The 20,081-nt window shown below is 41.4% G+C and overlaps 1 protein-coding gene across 2 annotated transcripts in view; it reads left to right on the top strand.

Moving 5' to 3' along the window:
- LOC149310134 (synaptosomal-associated protein 47-like) overlaps positions 1–19,361 on the top strand; it is a 34,112-nt gene extending 14,751 nt beyond the window's left edge. For both annotated transcript variants that reach the window (XM_089533769.1, XM_089533768.1), the window contains 2 exons: positions 8,220–8,356; positions 13,315–19,361. In XM_089533769.1, the coding sequence (XP_089389895.1) occupies positions 8,220–8,356; positions 13,315–13,461 (284 nt within the window). In that variant the 3' untranslated portion in view covers positions 13,462–19,361. The remainder of the gene's footprint in view (positions 1–8,219; positions 8,357–13,314) is intronic.
- Positions 19,362–20,081: the final 720 nt, after the last annotated feature.

Raw genomic sequence — 20,081 nt, 5'->3', positions numbered from 1 at the left:
ACATTCTCTGTATTCCTTTGGTCATCTTTCTTTGTTCAGGGGTGAGTGGTTTTCCACTTAACAAATGTATCTGTTCCATGCACACCTCTTCTTGACCTGCCTACTATGGGGTATAGTCCATCTTATTATTTTGTGATGGCTAAGATCTTACATTGAGCTTGCTTACATAGTTACACAATGTTTATATTACACAGGCCTACAGCAGGCTCTGTTGTCCCAAATAGTGGCACAGCCATGCACATGTCACACCACCATTTAGGACAATGGGACTTGAGGTCCTGTGTTTTTTGTATCTGCAGGGGGTCCAGAACAGATCCCTTGCAGATATAAAGGTCAACTGTAGATATGTCCCGCTGAGAAATATGCAGCTGCATGCCTGTTGGTTAATCCCAGCTAGAATTGTTAAATAGTGAGTCAGTACATAGGTGACTTCAGTTGTTTCAGTGGCTTTCCTCTAGCTGGGGCTAACTGTAAAATTTAGGCTACATTTGTGGGATTTGGCTTATGCCACCATGAGTTGAGTACATCCATTGTACACCATGGCAAATGTACAACCACATATGCAAGGGTACTTGCGTGGGTGTATGGCACCAACATGATTTTGGCTCTTATTTTGATTTCTCTGCAATGACTTCTACATTTCCTTAATTATTTTGCAAAAGTACTGGATGGAATTCCCCAGCATTGATACTCTAAGCATGCAGTGTGCATATTAAGTAGGATAGTTTGATCAGTTGAGCATAACAGTCAGACCCTTGACATTTCCATGTCTGGAGGTCATACAGTTATGTGTATCTTTCTAAAGCAAGTGAAAAAGATGCTGGTTTTGCACATACTCTGTTTAAAACACATTAAGTTCTACAGTGCAGTCACAAGGCTGCCTATTAAGAAGCATGTTCTGTTGTACTTCATGCTAAAATTAGATTTCAGCAGGGATTAAAATGTTCTCTTGTTGACCAGTCACTGAGGTCCGGCGCTTGGAAAAGCTTGTTAATTTTTAAGGAAATAACTGCTAGACACCTGGCAGTAAAACGTCAGTGTTAACAACATCCAAGGAAAAACAACCTGCTGGTTCTTAAGCACTGGCAAATTGGTGTTCAGTTCCTGGTGTGACAACTATAACTTATGTAAAAATGTGCTTTTATGACTCTTTTTAACACCCCCCCCCCCTCATCTTACTTTGTTTTAACCTGTGACTCAGTAAGCTGAAGGGGCTGTTGTCCTGCCCCCACTCCAGTATTATTGCGGTCCAAATAGGAAACATCAGTCAGGGAAAACTGGAAGTGGTGGAAATTTTGACTTTTGCCTTTCCACTAAAGACTTCTCCAGCCTTCTCTCTTCCTTATTCTTTCATCTGAATGTCAATTTGCCACTGACATTGCACTCCCACTAGATGGCAGTCAAGCACCACACCTTTTCCTCCACTATCCTTTCCCCCTCTATTTTTTCCATAGAGAAAACAATCATTATTCTAAAGAGGATAAGGCAGAGACAAAGTAAGCAAATGCTCCTTTCAGTCATGTACCAAAGCAAGTGAGAGACCCGTGATAGAGTTCTCGGGTTAAAGTAATGTTTTTCTAGGTTATTTATGACCTGCTGTCTGTTCCAGATGGCATCCCCAATGATGAACTCAGGTTAACTAACAAATAGCATGAGATGGGTACACAGGACACTTAGTTGAGCACCATCCTGAAAGATTGTTCTAGTAAAACAAAGGCTTGTACAGCTTTCCAAATCCAGACACCCACAGTTTTAGGAACAGTATGCAAAGGGATTTGGTAGTACCTTTGAAACTGAGAGAAAGAAGTTGGTAGCATACACTTTTGTATACTGAGGCCTGTTACAGACAGCCAAAATAAAGCTGCTTCGAGTCACAGTGGAGGTATGGTGTTTCAATGATGCATGCATCCTAAGAGTCCAGAAGTTGCACCAAAGCCACGCTCCAGCCCTAAAGACTGGAGCGTGGCTTTGGTGAGGCTTCTGGACTCTTAGGACGCATGCATCATTGAAACACCATACCTCCACTGTGACTCGAAGCAGCTTTATTTTGGCTGTCTGTAACAGGCCTGAGTCTCCTTCATCAGATGAATGGAGAGGAGTGCCTAGGGATCGACATTTATACAGTAAAGAAGCAGGTTGTGGGTGTGAATAGCAATAGAAATGCTGAATGTGTGAGTATGGTGATGAAACCACAAGTTCAGTTTAATGGTTGTTTGTTCCATGGATCTGATGAAGTGGACACAGTCTACGAAAGCTTATGCTACCAATTTCTTTTGCTTAGTTAGTCTCCGGGGGTCTATAAGGTCCCTTTGCATACTGATCCAGACTGACACTGCTATGTCTTAGAATTTTAGACGCAAAGTTTCATCATTCCTCTTGGACAGTGGTCTTAAATATTTTCAAGCCTGGAAATATTTTTTCACTTCAGTCTTACTCTACAACATAGAATTGCCATGTACTTTTCACACACACACACACCTGGTTTGGAAATCTGTACAACAGCAACAACTGTCTTTAGTGTTGTTGTGTGTCTTCAAGTTGTTTCCAACTTGTGATGACCCTAGAGCAATCCTATCATAGGGTTTTCCTGGCAAGATTTATTCAGAGGTGATTTTGCCTTGAAGGCTGAAGGAGTGTGATTTGCTCAAGGACACTCAATGTGTTTCCATAGCTGATCAGGGATACAAACTCTACTCTCCAGAGTCATCCAGTGCTCAAGCATTGTACGCCATAGGCAGGTTTTATGTCTTATGTACAATGCTGTGCAAATCTACAGCTCTATATAAATAAATAAATAAATAAATAAATAAATAAATAATAAGAAGCCATTGCACCATCATACAACAAAAAAACCCAGACACACACAGAAAGCATTCACCTATAACGTGTTTTTACAATGCAAATTGGCAATAACATAACTAGTTAATAGAGGAATGCTGTTTGCAGAACATGAAATCTTAGTTGGCTATAGTGTGATGCCATCGTGAGCATTCAAAATTTAAAGCATAGTTTTCTGTAGACCAGACTTTCTAAGAAACACAGCTGCTGTGTCATAGCACAATGTACATGTGTTTGTCTATCTTTCCACTCTCTCGTTTAAAAAACGAACTGGTAGTTGTGCTTCGTTTACAGTGTTCCTATGGTCAGATACTATTCATCACTATTGCCTACAATTTTTATTATTTCACATGACAGGAAAATGTTTGTGACAGTTTTAAATCTTCCACATGTATAGAAATGTGCAAAAATAAGTCTTCAAAGTATTCAGAATCTTTATGATGTACTCCATGACTCCTTCCACTTCACCATTATCTGCACCAGAGATGGGACACTGCAGAAGTCTACTTTTTTGTGTGGATTTTCTCATCGATTTAATAAAGAATTTAGACTGCAGGGACTATTGATGGACCTGTGGTTGGCTTGGAGGCAGCCAAAAAGGCTATAAATGCTGCATATAACCTGTAAGCTTAACTGTCTTCACCCCTCTATGCTCACTGATAGCAGTTTCCAGGGATTTCAAAGGGAAGGCTTTCCCAGCCTTGCACAAAAGTGCCAGAACTGAACCGGGGATCTTATTACCTCCAGAATTGGTGTTGTTGCCACAGCAAATCTTAAGATATTGCCACAGAAATTGGTAAGACTAGAGAGCAACATGGCTAAAAAAAAGTCCAAAGTCTTTGGCATTCTGCTTTGGTTTTTTAGAATAATTTTGATAGACCATATGGCCCCTGAAAGGTCCTAGCACAAGAGAAGCAATCCCTGCATCATTTCAGATTGAAATGTTTTATGGCAGCCACAGAACGTGAGAAAACGAGAAAAAGGAAATTCAGATCCATTGTGTCTATCTTTAGTGTTTAATCCCATATCGAAGTATTGAGCTTCTTCAGATTTCTTAACACTCAGGACTACCAATAATTTGTCAGCTAGAGCATTGTCTTTAACTGTGGACTTTATTAAGCCATGTTTGCCGTTCTGTCTTTGGTAAAGAGATGCAGTGAGTCAGCTCAGCGATGGAGAAACCTAAGAGTGTGATCTGCCTCAAGCCAGTGCTCCAAGAGGTAACCATCTTCCCCAGCACTTGATTCACTTCTACCCCTTCTTCTCAGTTTGGGCTACTTATTTTAAAAAGCATTTAGTAAGCAGTTCAGGCCTGGAGTTAGAGGTGTTCCTGAAAACCCCCAGCATGTGCACAGATAAGGTACAACCCGTGTGTTGAAAGTGGAAGTGCACAATCTTAGACCAGTAGTTTGATTCACTGAGTAAAAGCTGATAGTTTCAGACAAAGTTAAATTTGTACTGGCATGAATGGTTCTCTTGTAGCTAAGCAGCCTGGGTTTCTGCTCAGGAGCTAACACTGCGATAACCAAATAATTCCAAGGGATTACGAGTTTGCAGTAATTACTCCTGTGGGGATTTAGAGGCTTGTATTTTTAGCTTTAGCTTTTGTGTCTGCCTTTTACATTAAGTAACACAATCCAGAGCAGTAGACCAGGCCCTGTCACAGGGCCAGACATTTTGGCATGGATCCCCCGAAACCCCAAGCGAGCTTCAGCTTCCGACATACTTTCTGGCCCAGTGCCCCACAGCTGTCAGTGGCGGTGGTGGTGGGCTGTGCGATTGGGCAGTGGCAGCTTCCTCTCAGATTTGCTACCTCCCCCCCCCCACTCCAGTGAAGACCACTGGTGGGGAGGGGTTGGGTGCTCTGAGCATTTCAAGAACGAGATACGCCTACCGCTAAGCACCCACAACTATCTGCATTGCAAATAATGGCCTTTAATTGCCACACTTAGCTGGTATCGGATACCACCATCGAAGCCAGGGCTTTAAATAAACCACAGGTGCCTCGCTGTGTCAGGAGTCGCCATCTGCATGCAACCCCATTGATTTGCTCCGGATGCCCTGGTGTCATCCGGTTTGGCTTTCTGTTCCCAGGTTGGTTCGTTGACTGCATTTGCAGGTGGTTTCCAGGGGACTTGCAGTCTGATTTGATTAATCTGCACTGCAGGAGAGGCAAAGAGGGCTATTTGCATTGATGTTTCCAGAGATGCAATGCGGCTTTCTGAATTAATGCAGTAGAGAAAGTTCAGAGCTACAGTAGTCTGCCCAAAATTCAAGTGTCACCAGGCCCCAAGAGGAGGAGACTTGAGAGCAGGAAAGGGCTTTTTTATTAGATTTTCCAGCGCAATGGAAGTGAGACCTTTTTCCTTCCTCTCCCTAACCAGTAGGGAAATATTGGCCTGCTACAGACAGGCCAAAATAAAGCTGCTTTGAGTCACTTTGGAGGTATGCTGTTTAAATGATACATGTGTCTTAAGAGTCCAGAAGCCGCACCAAAGCCACGCTCCAGTCCTAAAGACTGGAGTGCAGCTTTGGTGTAGCTTCCGGACTCTTAGGATGCGTGCATCATTGAAAACACATACCTCCAAAGTGACCTGAAGCAGCTTTATTTTGGCCTGTCTGTATAGGGCCATAGACACCCTCTCAGTGCAGGGTAAGATATGAAGAACATGAACAGTAATGGAAACTGTAAGCAAGAATTGTGGTCTGTTACATGCGTCTCCTATTTATCCTTTGAAACCATAACTTTTGCTTTTCAACTTGAGATTATACAGCTGCCCCAACACCCTTTTAATTTCTCCCATCCCCACTTCCTCTTACTTTCTGACCTCAACACACTAATCCCATCTCAGCCTTCATTTCCATAATTATGCCTCTCTGTAAAGAATATTATTTTATATCCCACTTTTCTTCCAAGATTGGGACTCAGAGTGGCTCACAACATCAATCAAACCATTACTTTATTTATAGCAAGTACGTTCTGCCTTTCCCCATAAACATGGAATTCAAGGTGGCTTACATAATAGCAGAAATACAAGTAAAGCCTCATAGAGTTTTTTTAAAAGTACAAAAGAATTGTGATTTAAATAATAATAAGCTATCTGTAGAATTTAAACCATATAAAGCAATAATTTTAAAAGCATATAATAAAAAAATAAATAAATAAAGCATAGCATAAAAGCAATAATTTAGAAGCATAGAATAAAAACCGCAACTGAAACAGAAAACCCATGATCTAAATAAGTCAGTCCCTTACAAAAGAAGTTCCAGAGTCCAGGGACAGCCGTGGAGAAGACCTTCTCCCATGTTCCCCCCAAACAATCCAAGGTGATGGATTTGAGAGAAGTGCCTCCCTAGATGAGCTTAAGATACAGTCCTTTAGGTAGTTGGTCCTGAGCCATATAGGGCCTAAAAGGTCCTGGGCAGTACTTTGAATTGTGCTTGGAAATGGATTGGAAGCTAGTGGCACCGTTGACATAAGGGAGCTCTCTGTGCCCTATAACTAGCTTCTGAGAGCAATCTGGCTGCAGCACTTTGGAGCAGCTGAAGTTTCTGATCGTTTTCCAATGGCAGCCACCTGTAAGGTGTGCTGTGTTGTTGTTGTTGTTGTGTGCCTTCAAGTCATTTCCGACTTAAACAGTGAACCTAAGGGGATTCATGGGGTTTTCGTAAATTTCCCCAAAAAGTACAGTCACAATAAAATATTAAAACACAATGATACAGGATTGTGTTTTACAGCTGAATTAAAAAGCAATTTAAAGAGCTCATCAGGGAAAAAAAGATACAGCTCCCCCCCCCCCACACACACACACCTGACACCTGCTAAAAAAGCCATTCCTCAGCAGCTGGTCAGTGGCCAAGCTTGTCTCTTTACTCAGAGGCCTTTGTCTCACGCCTGAAAAGTAACATGGGTGTTAAAGCGGAAAACCTTCTCCCTCTTTTGCAGGAAAACATTTGGATTTTAATTTCTCAGAACATCAGATATGGCTGTGCATCTAGGCAGCATGTGAGTGCTTTTGATACATAACATGAGGAAACAGCTATGGGTTACTGTCACGGATGGTTGAAGCCAAACTTGCTGCAACTAGCTCATATTTTGGATCCAAATCCAATAAGAGCCATTGAGTGGGCTCAGTCATATTTTTTAAAAAGAAGCTAAGGGCTGCCCCTGGCCAGTTGAAGTGTCATTTCTTTATCCTAGAGCTGTTAAGCAGGTCATGCCTTTTACAACCTTCTAATTACAAAAGTAATAAGTTGTTATTCTCCATCTCTTTGCAGGAAAAACAGCTACACTCCAGTTCTAGACTTCTGGCCTTTCCATTTAAGTAGCCATTCGCTGCTATAATCACCTTGGCAGATCTTTTTCAGTATCTAGTCCACCATTTTCTTTCCTACAGTGGTCCATTTGGCTGTCTTTTTGGACATTCTTGGAGGGAACATCTTTTCTTCTTAACGCATCCTGTCCTATGTGACAGTAGCACTTTTATTTGGAAAAATCCATGCGATCATAGAATTGGAAGAGACTCCAAGGGCCATCCAGTCCAACCCCATTCTTCCATGCAGAAATACACAATCCACACAGTCCTGACAGATGGCCATCCAGCCTCTGTTTAAAAACCTCCAAAGAAGGAGACTCCAGCACTCTCTGAGGCAGCATATTCCACTGTTGAACAGCTCTTACCATTAGGAAGTTCTTCCTGATGCTTAGATGGAGTCCCTTTGCCTGTACTGTAGTTTGAATCCATTGCTACATGCCCTACTCTGGAGCAGCAGAAAACAAGCTTGCTCCTCCTGTGTGACATTCTTTCAGATATCTAAACATGATTATTCTGTCACCTCTTAACCTTGTCTTCCCCAGGCTTCCTGACTTGTTACCTTAACTACTGCATGAAGTGAATGCTGGAATTCAGCCTGCAACAGGTGTCACTTGGTGGCCATTTTTTCTTTTTCTTTGGTGACACAGTGATAAAGCAGTCTGCCGAAAGACATGCTGTCTTGTGAGTGGATTCGACTACTGGTACCAAGTATTACAGTGATGCCACTGAAAACAGTAGTCCGTTGTCAAAATCTCTTTATACTGTTTGGCACAACATGCCTTGTATCATGTCACCATCATGCCAAGCTTTCTTCCCACCCCATGACTATATTGGCCAGCCACGGTGAGCATGAGAAAGGAAATGTTCAGCAAAATGACATAGGGATGCAAAATAAATCACCACACATGGTAATGGGGAGGAGTACTCAGCATAGGCTTGGCTTTTCTAACAGCAGGCTCATATCTTTGTTAGCATGGGAAGGGTTCTCACTGAAGAATAAATGGGGTTTTTTTTGTCCTCACAATAAAAAGTTTTATGTACCAACCTGTCTTCTCCTCCTCACAGCAACAGGACTAATAGGAAGCATGGTGAACACTGGATCAACACCTTCCTCATCTCGGGGAGCAGGAGGTAGCCAACAGGCCCAAATGCAGAAGCAAGAGCAGGTTGTCTCAGAGGCTGATGCTCAGGAAATGAAACAGGTATGCCAAGGCCAGGCCAGGTCAAAGCTAGCTTACTACAGTGGGCATCCAGAGGTTCTTGATCAGTTGCATGTTCTTAACATAGAGGTCTTACAAGCTTAGCAAATATGTGGGGTTTTAAAGGGATGAAGAAGGGGAGTGGTGTTGGGTATGGATGCAGTGTATGTGTCTTCAAGTCACCTTATGGTCCCATGAAGTTCACAGGATTTTCTTAGGCAGGGAATCCTCAAGGGTAGTTTTGTCAGTTCCTTCCTCTGAAATATAGCCTACAGCACTTGGTATTCATTGTCAGTCTCCCATCCTAATACTTACCAGGGCTGACCCTGCCTAGCTTCCAGAATCTGACAGGATTTGATGCCTTTAGGGTATGTAGACCCCCAGAATGTTGGTAGGCTGGGCTTAATGTGACATGGGAAGCCAAGTTATTTCTCTGTTTCGGGCAGAAGAGTTCATTTTAAAATCAAATCCAATAGGAGTCATAGGGTGGGCTTAGTCACCATTTAAAAAGCAAGACACTGCTTCCAGTTCAGGAGCTGTTAAGCAGCTCTTGCCTTTTACAACTGTATGATTACAAAGGCAAAATCATTGTCATCCTCATCCCTTGGCAAGAAAAGCAGGGATCTCAAGAATCCAGTATCCATACTCTAATACTGGAGTCCTGGGTTTTGCATTTAAGTAGCCATTAGTTGCTATAATTACTGTGGCAGTGAGCTGTTTCAATCTCTTGGGAGAGAAGTAATTTGGTTTTCTTTTGGATGCAGGACAGGAGTACATGTGTGAGTATCTGAAAGATGGGGAGGGCTTGCCCCTAGTCAGAGGTGAATGACTATGAAGGAGCAATTCCACACCTGTTCAGTGTCTTCATGGTCAGGGTTTTACTTTACCAGAGGCAATGAGACGCCAGGAAATGAGAGGAACTGGACAGGACACTTGGGGTGAGTGCTGAGTGGTGCTATCCCTTCTTGCCTTGTTTTAGCGTCCACATGCGCAGCTGTCGATTGAGCAATTGTGGCAAGAGCCCCACTTTACATGTTGACACTTCTTAACAGTACCTTGGCACTGGTCCCATTGTTGTACAGATAGTAAGAGTACAGAACTGAATTGCATTCTGGTAACTGCGCATGAAGTCATCCCAAGAGCTCAGTTTAATCCACAGAATGAAGGAAAGGACTCATTTTTTCCTCAAAGGAAAGCTAGTCCATAAATATTGCTCTTCTCTGAGATGACTTGATAAACTCTGGAGGAGCTGCTAGACTGCATTTCTTAAAACTGCGTTCAGTCAATGTCTGTCTCGTTGGATCTGGAGAGTCATTTGGCTTCACCAAGATGTCGGCTTAGACTTGACATTTTCATTGAGAGCTCAGTATTCTGGGGTTGTGTTGGTGGCATTCAGTTAGCTCATCTATAGGTTTAGGGAAGGGACCCCTATTGAGTTTCTGTGGTTGTCTACCAATTACCCAGGGCTGACATAATGTCAGTGAAGGTGGGAGGAGATGGGATAATATTAGCTTAAGGCCTGTGGTGGAAGAAAGGGGGAGTGCTCTTGTTTGCTAGATTTGGTTTGGCAACGTAAACCCAGTGTGCTCTTGTTTCCGTACTGTTAAGCCTTTCTCTGCCAAAGAACTGCTGCTGTCTCATCGGTAGACCATAGAGACGTGGGAGCGGCGCACCTCTGTTCTTTCCTCTGCTCCAACCTGCGATCCCTGGTGGACCTGTTAACATGAGCCAAGATCCTATTATGACAAACCACACATGGAACAGACAGTTCCGTAAGCGGTTTGACAGTCTCCCTACTCACGCAAGCAATGGCAATGGGAGGAGGAAGCAGCTGGTACTGAGCCTGAATGCTTGGCTTTGGAAGGGAGGGGGCCATCACAGTGAAGCCACTGTGGGAAGGGTGGCTCGGAAAATGCCCTGTGGCTGTATCTTTTGTGCCAGCTAATGTTTTCTTCACCCTACCCTTGCCACCCTTTCTTTGCCATCCTGTCAGTCCTGGGCATCCTATGGCTCAGTGATTCCCAAACTGGCCCTCCAGGTATTTTGGACTTGAGCTCCCAGAACCCTCAGCCATCTTGGCCTGGGATTATGGGAGCTAAAGTCCAAAACACTTGGAAGGCCAGAGTTTGGGAATCACTGCTGTCGTGCTTTTCCCAAGCTGGGGAGGTGGCCACAAGGGCCTTCCCCCCGCCCCTCTGGGCCTTCCTTTTTCATGTGTGAATGTGCATGAAAGAGAGGCTTTACTGGCTAATCCAGTGTGTTGAGTCGTGTAATGGATGATCTACTACAACAGATGTGGAAATTATGCAGCCCTTCACATATTGTTAAACTGCAAGCCCCAGCAGTCCTAGCCAGCATAGCGAATGTTGAAGAGAGGAGAGAGGAGGAGTTCAACAACATCTGGATTGCAGAATTTAATGTAATAGAGCAGATCATGAAAGAACTGGCCAGGAACAGAGAAGGTGGTTGGGACAAGAAGTAAATATCTGGCTAGATGAGGCTGCAAGTCCTCTTGTGTGGCAGCTCATTTAGCAGTGAGCTCCACTGAACATTATGGGACTGACTTTTGAGGGAAAATGCATAATGTTGTCTTTGTGAGAATTTATTTTTCAGCTTGAGCACATTGCTTTGGAGCTAAATGGGGACACTTGGTGAATCCAGTTAGCTGGCTAGGATAACAGAGATTCTTTGATTAATGATAAATGATCAGATTTTGAGGAGCCAGCTCCCCTAACGCATGCTATCGTGTTGTTCGGGGAAATGGGGATTTTGATTTTTGACTCGTAATCCCTTGATTCTCCATCCAAATAGAACTTGGCAAATAGGACACTGAATCTTTGAGCAAGCATCAGGGACTAGACATCTTGTCATCGCTTTGCTTCACCAAAATAGCCATCCCTCTCCATCTCTCCCCTCCTTCCTGCTTCCAAGTTTGGCCTGCCCTCAGAGTCCCAGTCAGATTTCCAGGCGGTTCTAAGATGAAGCATGCCCATCCAGCTCAGCTCTTCTTGTCCTCCTTTTGCCTGTGCCTCATGTGCCCTTACTGCCAGAGAAGGCAGTTTGGCAGGACAAAGGCTAGTACCTTGTATTTGTTTTAGTCAATGACCAAAGAAGGAGGAACAAAATAGAATAGATAAAATACAATACAATGTAAAGGAATACACTTTTAAATAGAGAATTAAAAACAACATAAAATATAATATATTTGCAATACAATAATAAAAAGAACAACATAGAAGGGTGATACTGAGGTCCAAAACACACTGCAGAAATAATCCCGTTTCAGAAAGCTTTAACTGTTCTGACTCAATGCTAGGGAATTCTGGGAACTGTAGTTCTGTGAGCAATTTAGACTTCTCTGTCAGAGAGCTCTGTTGCCAAAATAAACTACAATTCCCAGGGTTCCCTAGCACTGAGCCAGGGCAGTTAAAGTGATCTCAATCTGGACTTTTTCTGCAGTGTGTTTTGGACCTAAATCAGCATCCTGAAATTTTAGTGACTGACTTTCCAATCACTACTTACCTAGAATTAAGCCCCACAGAATCCAGCAGGACATATCTCTAAATAAATGTGGATAGGATGGCACTATAATTATAATTATAAATTATAAATGCATTCTGTTCAGGTTGAAATAGAGTCTGAATAGACAGAAGGAGCAATGGGGCAGTTTATATGTGTACATATAAATGTCCTGTATACATGGCCATCTGTTGGGGATGCTTTGATTTGGATTTCCTGCATGGCAGGGGGTTGGACTGGATGGCCCTTGCGGTCTCTTCCAACTCTATTATTCTATGATTCTATTATTCTATCTTTTTTCATGCCAGGGTCTGCATGTAGGTTACCATCCAGGGATCAAATGCCAACAGCCAAAGCCAAAAGCGGGTAGCGCCAAAGCCACACTCAGCCCCCCATGTTTTCCATTACATGCACACCATCATAATTCTCTGAATACCATAATTTAAATTTTGGTTTGAACCAAATTACTTTAAAAAACCCTCCTGTTTTATTGAAATTGATTATTCTTTTATTAACAAAAAATTGGCTATTATTACTATTTTCCAACCCTCTTACTGGAACAGCAATGATTGTTTGAACATTTTAACTGTAATGGTTTATTGGCAGTTGTTCATTGTTAGATCAGTTCCCGGTGTCAGTGGCTTCTTTTTAATCGCTTTATTTTGTAGGGCAAGAAATGCCATTCAGAAACAAATCCTTCAATTAGCTTAAGTTCAACCAAAATAGCTTGCTTTAAAAGAGCACTTTTAAAAGAACAATTATTATTTAAGTTAGTGGCCATAACATCTGGACTGTATTTTGCTATTTAATTTTCTGATTTAGTCCTATATAGGTGTTGCCCTACACATTAATGCAAAAAATGAACAAACAAAAAACATGGTTTAAACAAACAGACAAACAAAGCGGTTTAAACCAAAGCAATAACAAAATGGGTTTGGATTTTTTAAAAACGTTTCTATCCCAACCCTGTTGAATATCCCAGTCTTATTTCAACTTGGAAGCTAAGCTGTTAGTCCTTGGATGGGAGAGAACTAGCGATATATATATAATTATAACAACAACAACAACAACAACAACAACAATAATAATGGGGCTGAGTGGACCAATGGTGTGCCTTGTTTTAAGGCAATTGCCTATGCTCCTGTCCATCCATGCTTCCAGAAGAAATGTTTCCCTGCAAACTCTGGTAACATATTTATTCATTGTCAGTCTTCAACATGAAAAAGTTAACTTTTGAAAGATCAGTACAAGGCTGCCAAAGATGCAGGTTGGTGTCTGCCAACAGTGGCCTCCTTGCTTTTTATTCTTTACTGGGAAGGAAGGAATTGGAAAGATTTGGCAGGGAGTACACCGCAAAGTGCAGTGGTTTGTTCTAAATGGCTGATAAGGCTTCTTAATCCCTTGGGTTTTGATAAACTGATCTCAGGGCTTTCTCTTTGCAGATTCTTCGGCGGCTCAAGAGCCTGGCTTTGGAAACAGAGACAGAACTGGAAAGGCAAGATGAGGCCCTTGATGCCATCACCTCTTCCGCAGATCGAGCCACAATGAACATCGACAAGCAGAACCGGAGGATGAAGAAACTGACATAGCACCCAGGAAGAAGGTGATGACAGCTGCGCAGGCAGTGATTGTAGCTGGAGACACAAGACATATGGTCTCTCATGCTGTTTGCATCAGCTGACATAAAGCTCTTAAGAAAAGCTTACGAGAGCAAGGAGAGAATTCTGAACGCTAAAGGCGATTTCTTCAAGAGACTTTTTTTCTCAGTTAAGGGAAAAGTCTGTTAAATGATGTTGGGTGGAAGCTCATAGTCTGTGCCGCTGATGGGGACAGTAGTCTGGCTCCCAGCTGATTTCAGAATGCTACATTGCTTTTTCCTGGGGGACCTTTTTGTAAGAAGAGTGTGTGTTGTGATACAAGGAAAACACTAAAGTGCAGTGGTGTGTTGGAAAGCACTTCCTGGAAATGAAGATCCCTCCTGTAATAGACTTGTTGTATGACTGACTTAATGCTCAGTAGTTTAAACAGCTTTTTAGTCCATTGTGTCTTCATGGATTCAGCCATAAAGTGAATGAGTGGCATGTTCTAGCCTTAACAGTGTAATCATTGAATCTATATAAATATGACAATCCTAAGAACATAGGAAGAGCCAGGCAGGATTGGGCCCCAAATCCATCTGGTCTGGAGTGTTGCTTCCAATGAGGACCATTTGCCTGCTTCTGGGAAACCTTGTTTGTTTCTATCTGTTTTGAGCCTCTGAACATGAGGACCCCATTTAGCAGAGCTTGGAAAAGTTACTGTTTTGTACTATGATTCCCAATGCTCAGCCAACCAGCCTGTCCACTGCCCATGCTGCCTGAAGAACTGTGGAAGTGACAGTCTAAAAGTAGCATTTTTTCCAAGCTCTGCTAATATCCACTTGGAGACCATCATCCATCAGTTTGTCTTAACCCCCCATTTCATGCCTTACAACTTGGTAGCAGTCACCTGTTGACTTAGCTGGATTGGGCTTTTAGTTCCTGCCAGTAACCTGGAAGTGAAATCATGCATTTCTACTGCTTTTTGAAAGTAGTTGTTACAGATGCACCAAGTCAAGCTGTGCTTTGAAAGCCAGCTTTAGATATACCGTTTTAACTTCTTGGTCCTATTACGTTAAATCTTATTTGGCTTAAAAAAAAAGATTTTAACTGATACATACATTGCCAAAAATTGCTTTGTAGAGGTAGTTTAGGTGAGATGCAACAAAGCATCTAGTAACAAGCCTTTCTTTTTTTGATTCTTTTGGTCTCTGTGGTGTTGACCATAGTGGTTCAGTACTCTTGTTCTGTGTTTATCATAGCATGGCCATACATCTCGTCAAAAATGTGACTTATTTTAAGTGTTAAATGTTGAATTTGTAGATTTAGAAGGATTAGCTCTAGAAGCACTAGACTTAATGAAACATTGAGAAGCAAAATTTTACCATCCTCTCTTTTCTAGGATTGACTTGAGTGATTTCTTTGGCACCAGAATTTGAGTTCAGGTGCAGCTGGAAGTTCAATTAGGACAGCCTCAGTTTTGGCATGTCACCTTGAAAATTTTGGTAGATGCACTGAGCTTCATTACAGATCTGTTTTGGTTTAGTATCAATCTAATGCATGCAGTCTGCTTCTTGCAGTGGTAAATCAAATTGCATGAAGGCCAGCAGTGCTGTGTTACATTTCTGTGAGGTTTGATTTTCTGCTCAGAGCTTCCCTCTTTGTGGGGTAGAGGCAGCAAAAGAAATCCACATTACATTCCACATTTTTCATGATAGCTGATGTTATACCTCTCCAAACTCTTCAATATTTTTATAATGAAAGGGGATTCCTTTATTACACAGTCCCCTAGGGACATGGTGGGAAAGCCCCAAAATGCCCTCAGAGTGTGTGGGAGACACCACATTCCCTCTTCCCCACTAAGTTAGGCTCAGAAGAGACCATTAAAAAAAAGTGAACAGGAAGTGTGTTCTGCAGATTTCCTGTTGTCAACAAAAGCCTCTCCTAAAATGGCACAGAAAGACCCCCCTCCTGAGTGTGTTTGGGAGCATTTTAAAAAAATATATATATATATATTTATATATTTAATTATTATCTGTTTTGCAAGAGCGGGTGTGTTGGGAGGTGCAGCCGTTCAAGATCTCCTGGAAGGCTAACACAGCCACCTGACCTTCCACAGCTACCATTCCTGCCATGAAGATTGGCCCTACTGTTTGGTAGAATGAGGCACCTGTATCAGGGGACAGATGATGGGGCCAATTAGCATGGCAAGGTGTTGCTGTATGGTTCACAAATATGTGAACCATATAGCAGCCTGCCCCTCACCCCTATGCTTGCGTTTTGCTTTCAGATGTAGTGGAAAGAGCTTCACTGCTGTTGGCTGAAGATTCACTGGCCAGATTGGCTGACTTTTGTACGTGGAACAAAAGAGCCTGCTGTACTTGCTTCACACTACAGACAGTCAAGGGTCAGTGAAGATGCCAACCCGGATAACAGCAACAAGGTTCCTGTTGGCCAAAAAAAAATCCTTTCCCTCTTCCTTTGAACGTAATGGAGGGGAAGGAGGCAGAATGCCCCAGTGCCTAGTTAGGTGGGCCTCACCTGGAATATTGTGTCCAATTCTGGGCACCAACAATCCCAAAAGGATGTTGAGAAACTGGAGCGTCTCCAGAGGAGGTCCACTAAAATGGTGAAGGATCTGGAAACCATGCCCTATGAGGAGAGACTTAGGGAAGTGGGAATGTTCAGCCTGGAGAAAAGAAGGTTAAGAGGTGATATGACTGACTTGTTTAAGTATTTGAAGAGGTGTCACATTGAGGAGGGAGCAAGCTTGTTTTCTGTGCTGTCAGGGACTTCTGGAGTTCATACTGTGGGAATTACCCTAAGAGTCATCTAAGCCACATCCTTGCCATTGCAGGAATTTGCAACAACCATGACCCCACCGGCAGACTATACCACTTTCAGTGGAACTTGTGTTTGGATATTGCATCTTGCATCACAGTTCTGTCCTCTAACTCATTCACAGTGTGCATGATGGGATTGGTTTTGGGGCAGAGCTTCGTTCTTTTGCTCCAACAAACATTTATTCTTGGCCCCTTCTGTATAGCAATATATAAAATTCAAGGTGGGTGGGGGGAATGCACCTCCACAAGTCCTGTTTTGACTCGGCATACAAAGCTCATTTTGGCTGGAAAAGCATGTTAGTGACTAGCTCACTGTGGCATGAGCCAATTTCCTACCTTTGGCCACAGTTCTGTACATGCTTAGCTGTGAGTAAGCCTTGCTAAACTCAGTGGAATTAATCAATAAATATATATGGTAGAGTCCTGTTAGAAGCCATTTTATCGAGTAACGTTTTACATAATGTGATTTCCCCCCCTAATGTGCCCTGATATGTAAAAGGTCTGAGCTTTCTTGGATTCTGCCTTGATTTAATCTAGAGAAGGGATTTCTCCTCCTCAGATTTGACATTGGTTTATATAGTTTGCATGGGAATAGGCTGTTCTAGTTGTACAAATTAGGTATTCTAATCAAGTAGTGAATCCATTAAACATATTTGGAATTGTCATTTTTGGAATACAACAGTCATGGGACCAGGCATCTTTTAAGGTCCTAAATCAGACCTTGTAATGAACCCAGTCATAGTACTAACTTGTAACCCCTTAAATTGACTTAATGTCCATTCTGGTTTACTAAACACCTGATGAATCGTATAGAAGGCTTTTGTATGCTCTTTCTGGAGTCCGTTGGCAAGTGTTTGATACCCCGACATAGTTTTGTATATATAGTAATATATGGATAAGTTTTATATGCTCTCCAAGTACTTCATTGGTGTTTTATAAGTTTCCGAGTCACCTTTGTCTTAATGAGGGAAGAATCTATGTTTACAAGATTTATTTTATTTTCCTTTGATAGTTTAACATTCATGTTTATAATTATGAGACAAATTTTCACAGACTGATTTTCCTAGCATAGTGCCCTCATCTCCATCGTAATATTCACCCCAGTTGTAGCTAGCAGTTGGGTAATTCTGAAAAGTCTGGACAAACAAGCTAGTCAGTATGGTTATGTTGACTAGATAGACTAATATGTGCAGCTGTCTTCTAGCTGCAGCATGGCAAGTACTATCTCCAGTGTATCTGTTCATGCACTGTTGCCTGTAAGATAGTGTCAGTGTCTTATAACAAAAGTGTGCACAAGAAATCTGACTGAATTGTAAAGAATGGATAATAGGGCTCTAGGTGGTGGGGCAAAGTCTACCGTGTGATAAGTTCCTAAGATGTTGCTCTACCATTCTCTTGGCTTCCACTTCTCTTCATTGCACAAATTGGAATTGCTAAAGCAATGGCAGATGGTACTTTGCTGATATCACCAATCCTTGTTGCACAAGTCAGCTGTTGGCATAGATGGAAATGGTTTTAATGGTCTGAAATCAGTGCCAAAACTAGTGATATCTACAAAACGTTGTGTATTAAAGATATATTGTCTTGCACATGTATTCGCCTCCTTTTCACTTTTCTAAAAAATGTTGTGCTTTCAACTTGGAACTGAAATTGATTCAATTGGCATTGTTCGTTTGTTGTTGTTGTGTCCCTTCAAGTTGTTTCTGACTTATGGCAACCTTAAGGTTGATCCTATTATGTTACCACTTGATAAGAACCGGCATGGTGAGGGATGCTTATCGTCTTGAGATACTTTTTTTGCAATGAAACCCTGAAGCGTTGCTTCTGTACAACTTTATCTCAGACTGGTTTTGATAACTTCTTCGTCTTCATGATGCTTTTTGATTGGACACAGTGTCCAACTCTGAGACCTTCCAGATACAGGCCTCTTTAATCTGAGACTTCACAACGCAGTGAGTACACTGAGGTGGACTCCATCCAACTACTGATGTAGCTTCTGAATGGCACCAGAGCTTATTTGGGGATTTCAAAGACATGCGGATGAATTCTAATGCAATCGAGAGGTGCCTGTTTGGGTTATTCAACTTTTGTAACCACAGTGAAAATATTCTATACCTTTGTCATGTTGAGTATCTTGTGTATAACAAGTGGTAAAAGTGCCAGTTAAACACTTCAGTTCCAGGTTGTACCACAACAAAATGTGGAAAAGTCAGGGGCAGAGTAAATACTTTTTTAAGTGCTATAAATTTCAGGGAAGGAATAGAAATTAAAATTAAAATGAGTTTCTTATGTAGTGAAGGTACTTTGTTTTAACTGAATGCTATTTCATTTTTTAGTTTCTCCATGGTTGTGGCATTTAAATTATAATTCTTGTGTTTCTGGACCAGAAGAGAAAAAAAGAAAATAATCCAGGAGATAGTTTACTTTCATGCAGCTTCCTTTAAAGCCTAGGCATGCCCCCCCCTTTTTTTGTTTTTTGTTTTTTAGCTTCAAGAGCTTTAGAATTTAAAAGTAGAATAAAATAACTAAATGTTTTAGGAAATTAAGGGAAATGTTGCAACAGATTCATACCTCTGGGGATATTATTTTTTATTAAAAGGAAAAGATAAGATCATGTTTATCTTATTTAAAAACTACACACAAACTGAAATGAATTTGAACACATTGTATTTAACCAAAAGTACCTAATGCATAGTGGTGTAAACAGTAACACAAGGGAGTTCTTTCCACTTGCCAAAGTCTAGGCCACTTGGTGATGATGCAGAATGCAAGTCCATAGAAATGGCATCTTGTTCCCTCTTGCAGATTTGCAGACTGTGTAAAAGTGGATTGTACACACAGCCCAGAAGCAGTGACTGTAGATAGCACTTGCACTTTTATTACCTACTGTCTTTTTCTTTTCTTTAAAAAGGTCTTAATTTGTTTATTTTCAGCAGATGTATTTATTTTTGCAAATATCAATTAGTTGATTTCTGTTACTAGCCTTTGGCAAGTTTTGTAAAATGATCCTAACTGATACATGTTTGAAAGCATTTTCCAAGTTTGAATTTAAATGCTGCATTGTACCATTGTAACACATTCTTTCTGGTTATTAAATGGTGGGATATCTTGGAATATCTGTGTTGTCATCTTTTTAAAATATTTATTTATTTATTTATTTATTTATTTATTTATTTATTTATTTATTTATTTATTTATCTATATGCCACCTTTCAAACACGATGAGCTGAGATTGTTTTCAGTCTCCTGTACATATGATAAATTATAATGCTCAATGTACACAGTGATTCTGCAGAAGAGAAGTTGCCAAATATAGCATTGAGTGGAGGATTCAAAATTCCTTATAGTATGACCTTTAATTTAATTTAATTTTTTACTGGGAGGCAGCCTTCATTTCCTACTTACTATATTAATCCTCATCATTAACAAAATGATAAAGCAAAACTGGCAAGAATTTGTATAACTGCAGAAATGGCATACATTTTCTGAATTTACTCCCCATCCTTAGCAAAATTGCAGTATCCATTTGCAAATTTTATGAAATTCTGTTTTTTTCTTGGCATAGTGCTTATCCTGTGAGGGGTTTTTGGGGGGCAGAGGAGGTGATCGGTTTCGCAAGGGACTCTCTCCTTTTTCAGGTTTTGGAGGATTCCCTTCCACTTTAAGCACCAAATTTGCTTAGCACTAGTGATGTACAAATGTGTAACAAGGTGCTACTAAAGGCTGCTAAAGATCAATTTGTAAAATGGTAAGTTTTCACCCTTCCAGTTTCATGCACTGGTGTGAAAG

This window comes from Sceloporus occidentalis, unplaced genomic scaffold, assembly GCF_023333645.1.
Source record: "Sceloporus occidentalis isolate IW3139 unplaced genomic scaffold, rSceOcc1.0.p SCAF_7, whole genome shotgun sequence".
NCBI lineage: Eukaryota > Metazoa > Chordata > Lepidosauria > Squamata > Phrynosomatidae > Sceloporus > Sceloporus occidentalis.
Note: the sequence above shows the minus strand (reverse complement) of the source record. Positions and strands in the feature narration are given on the sequence as shown.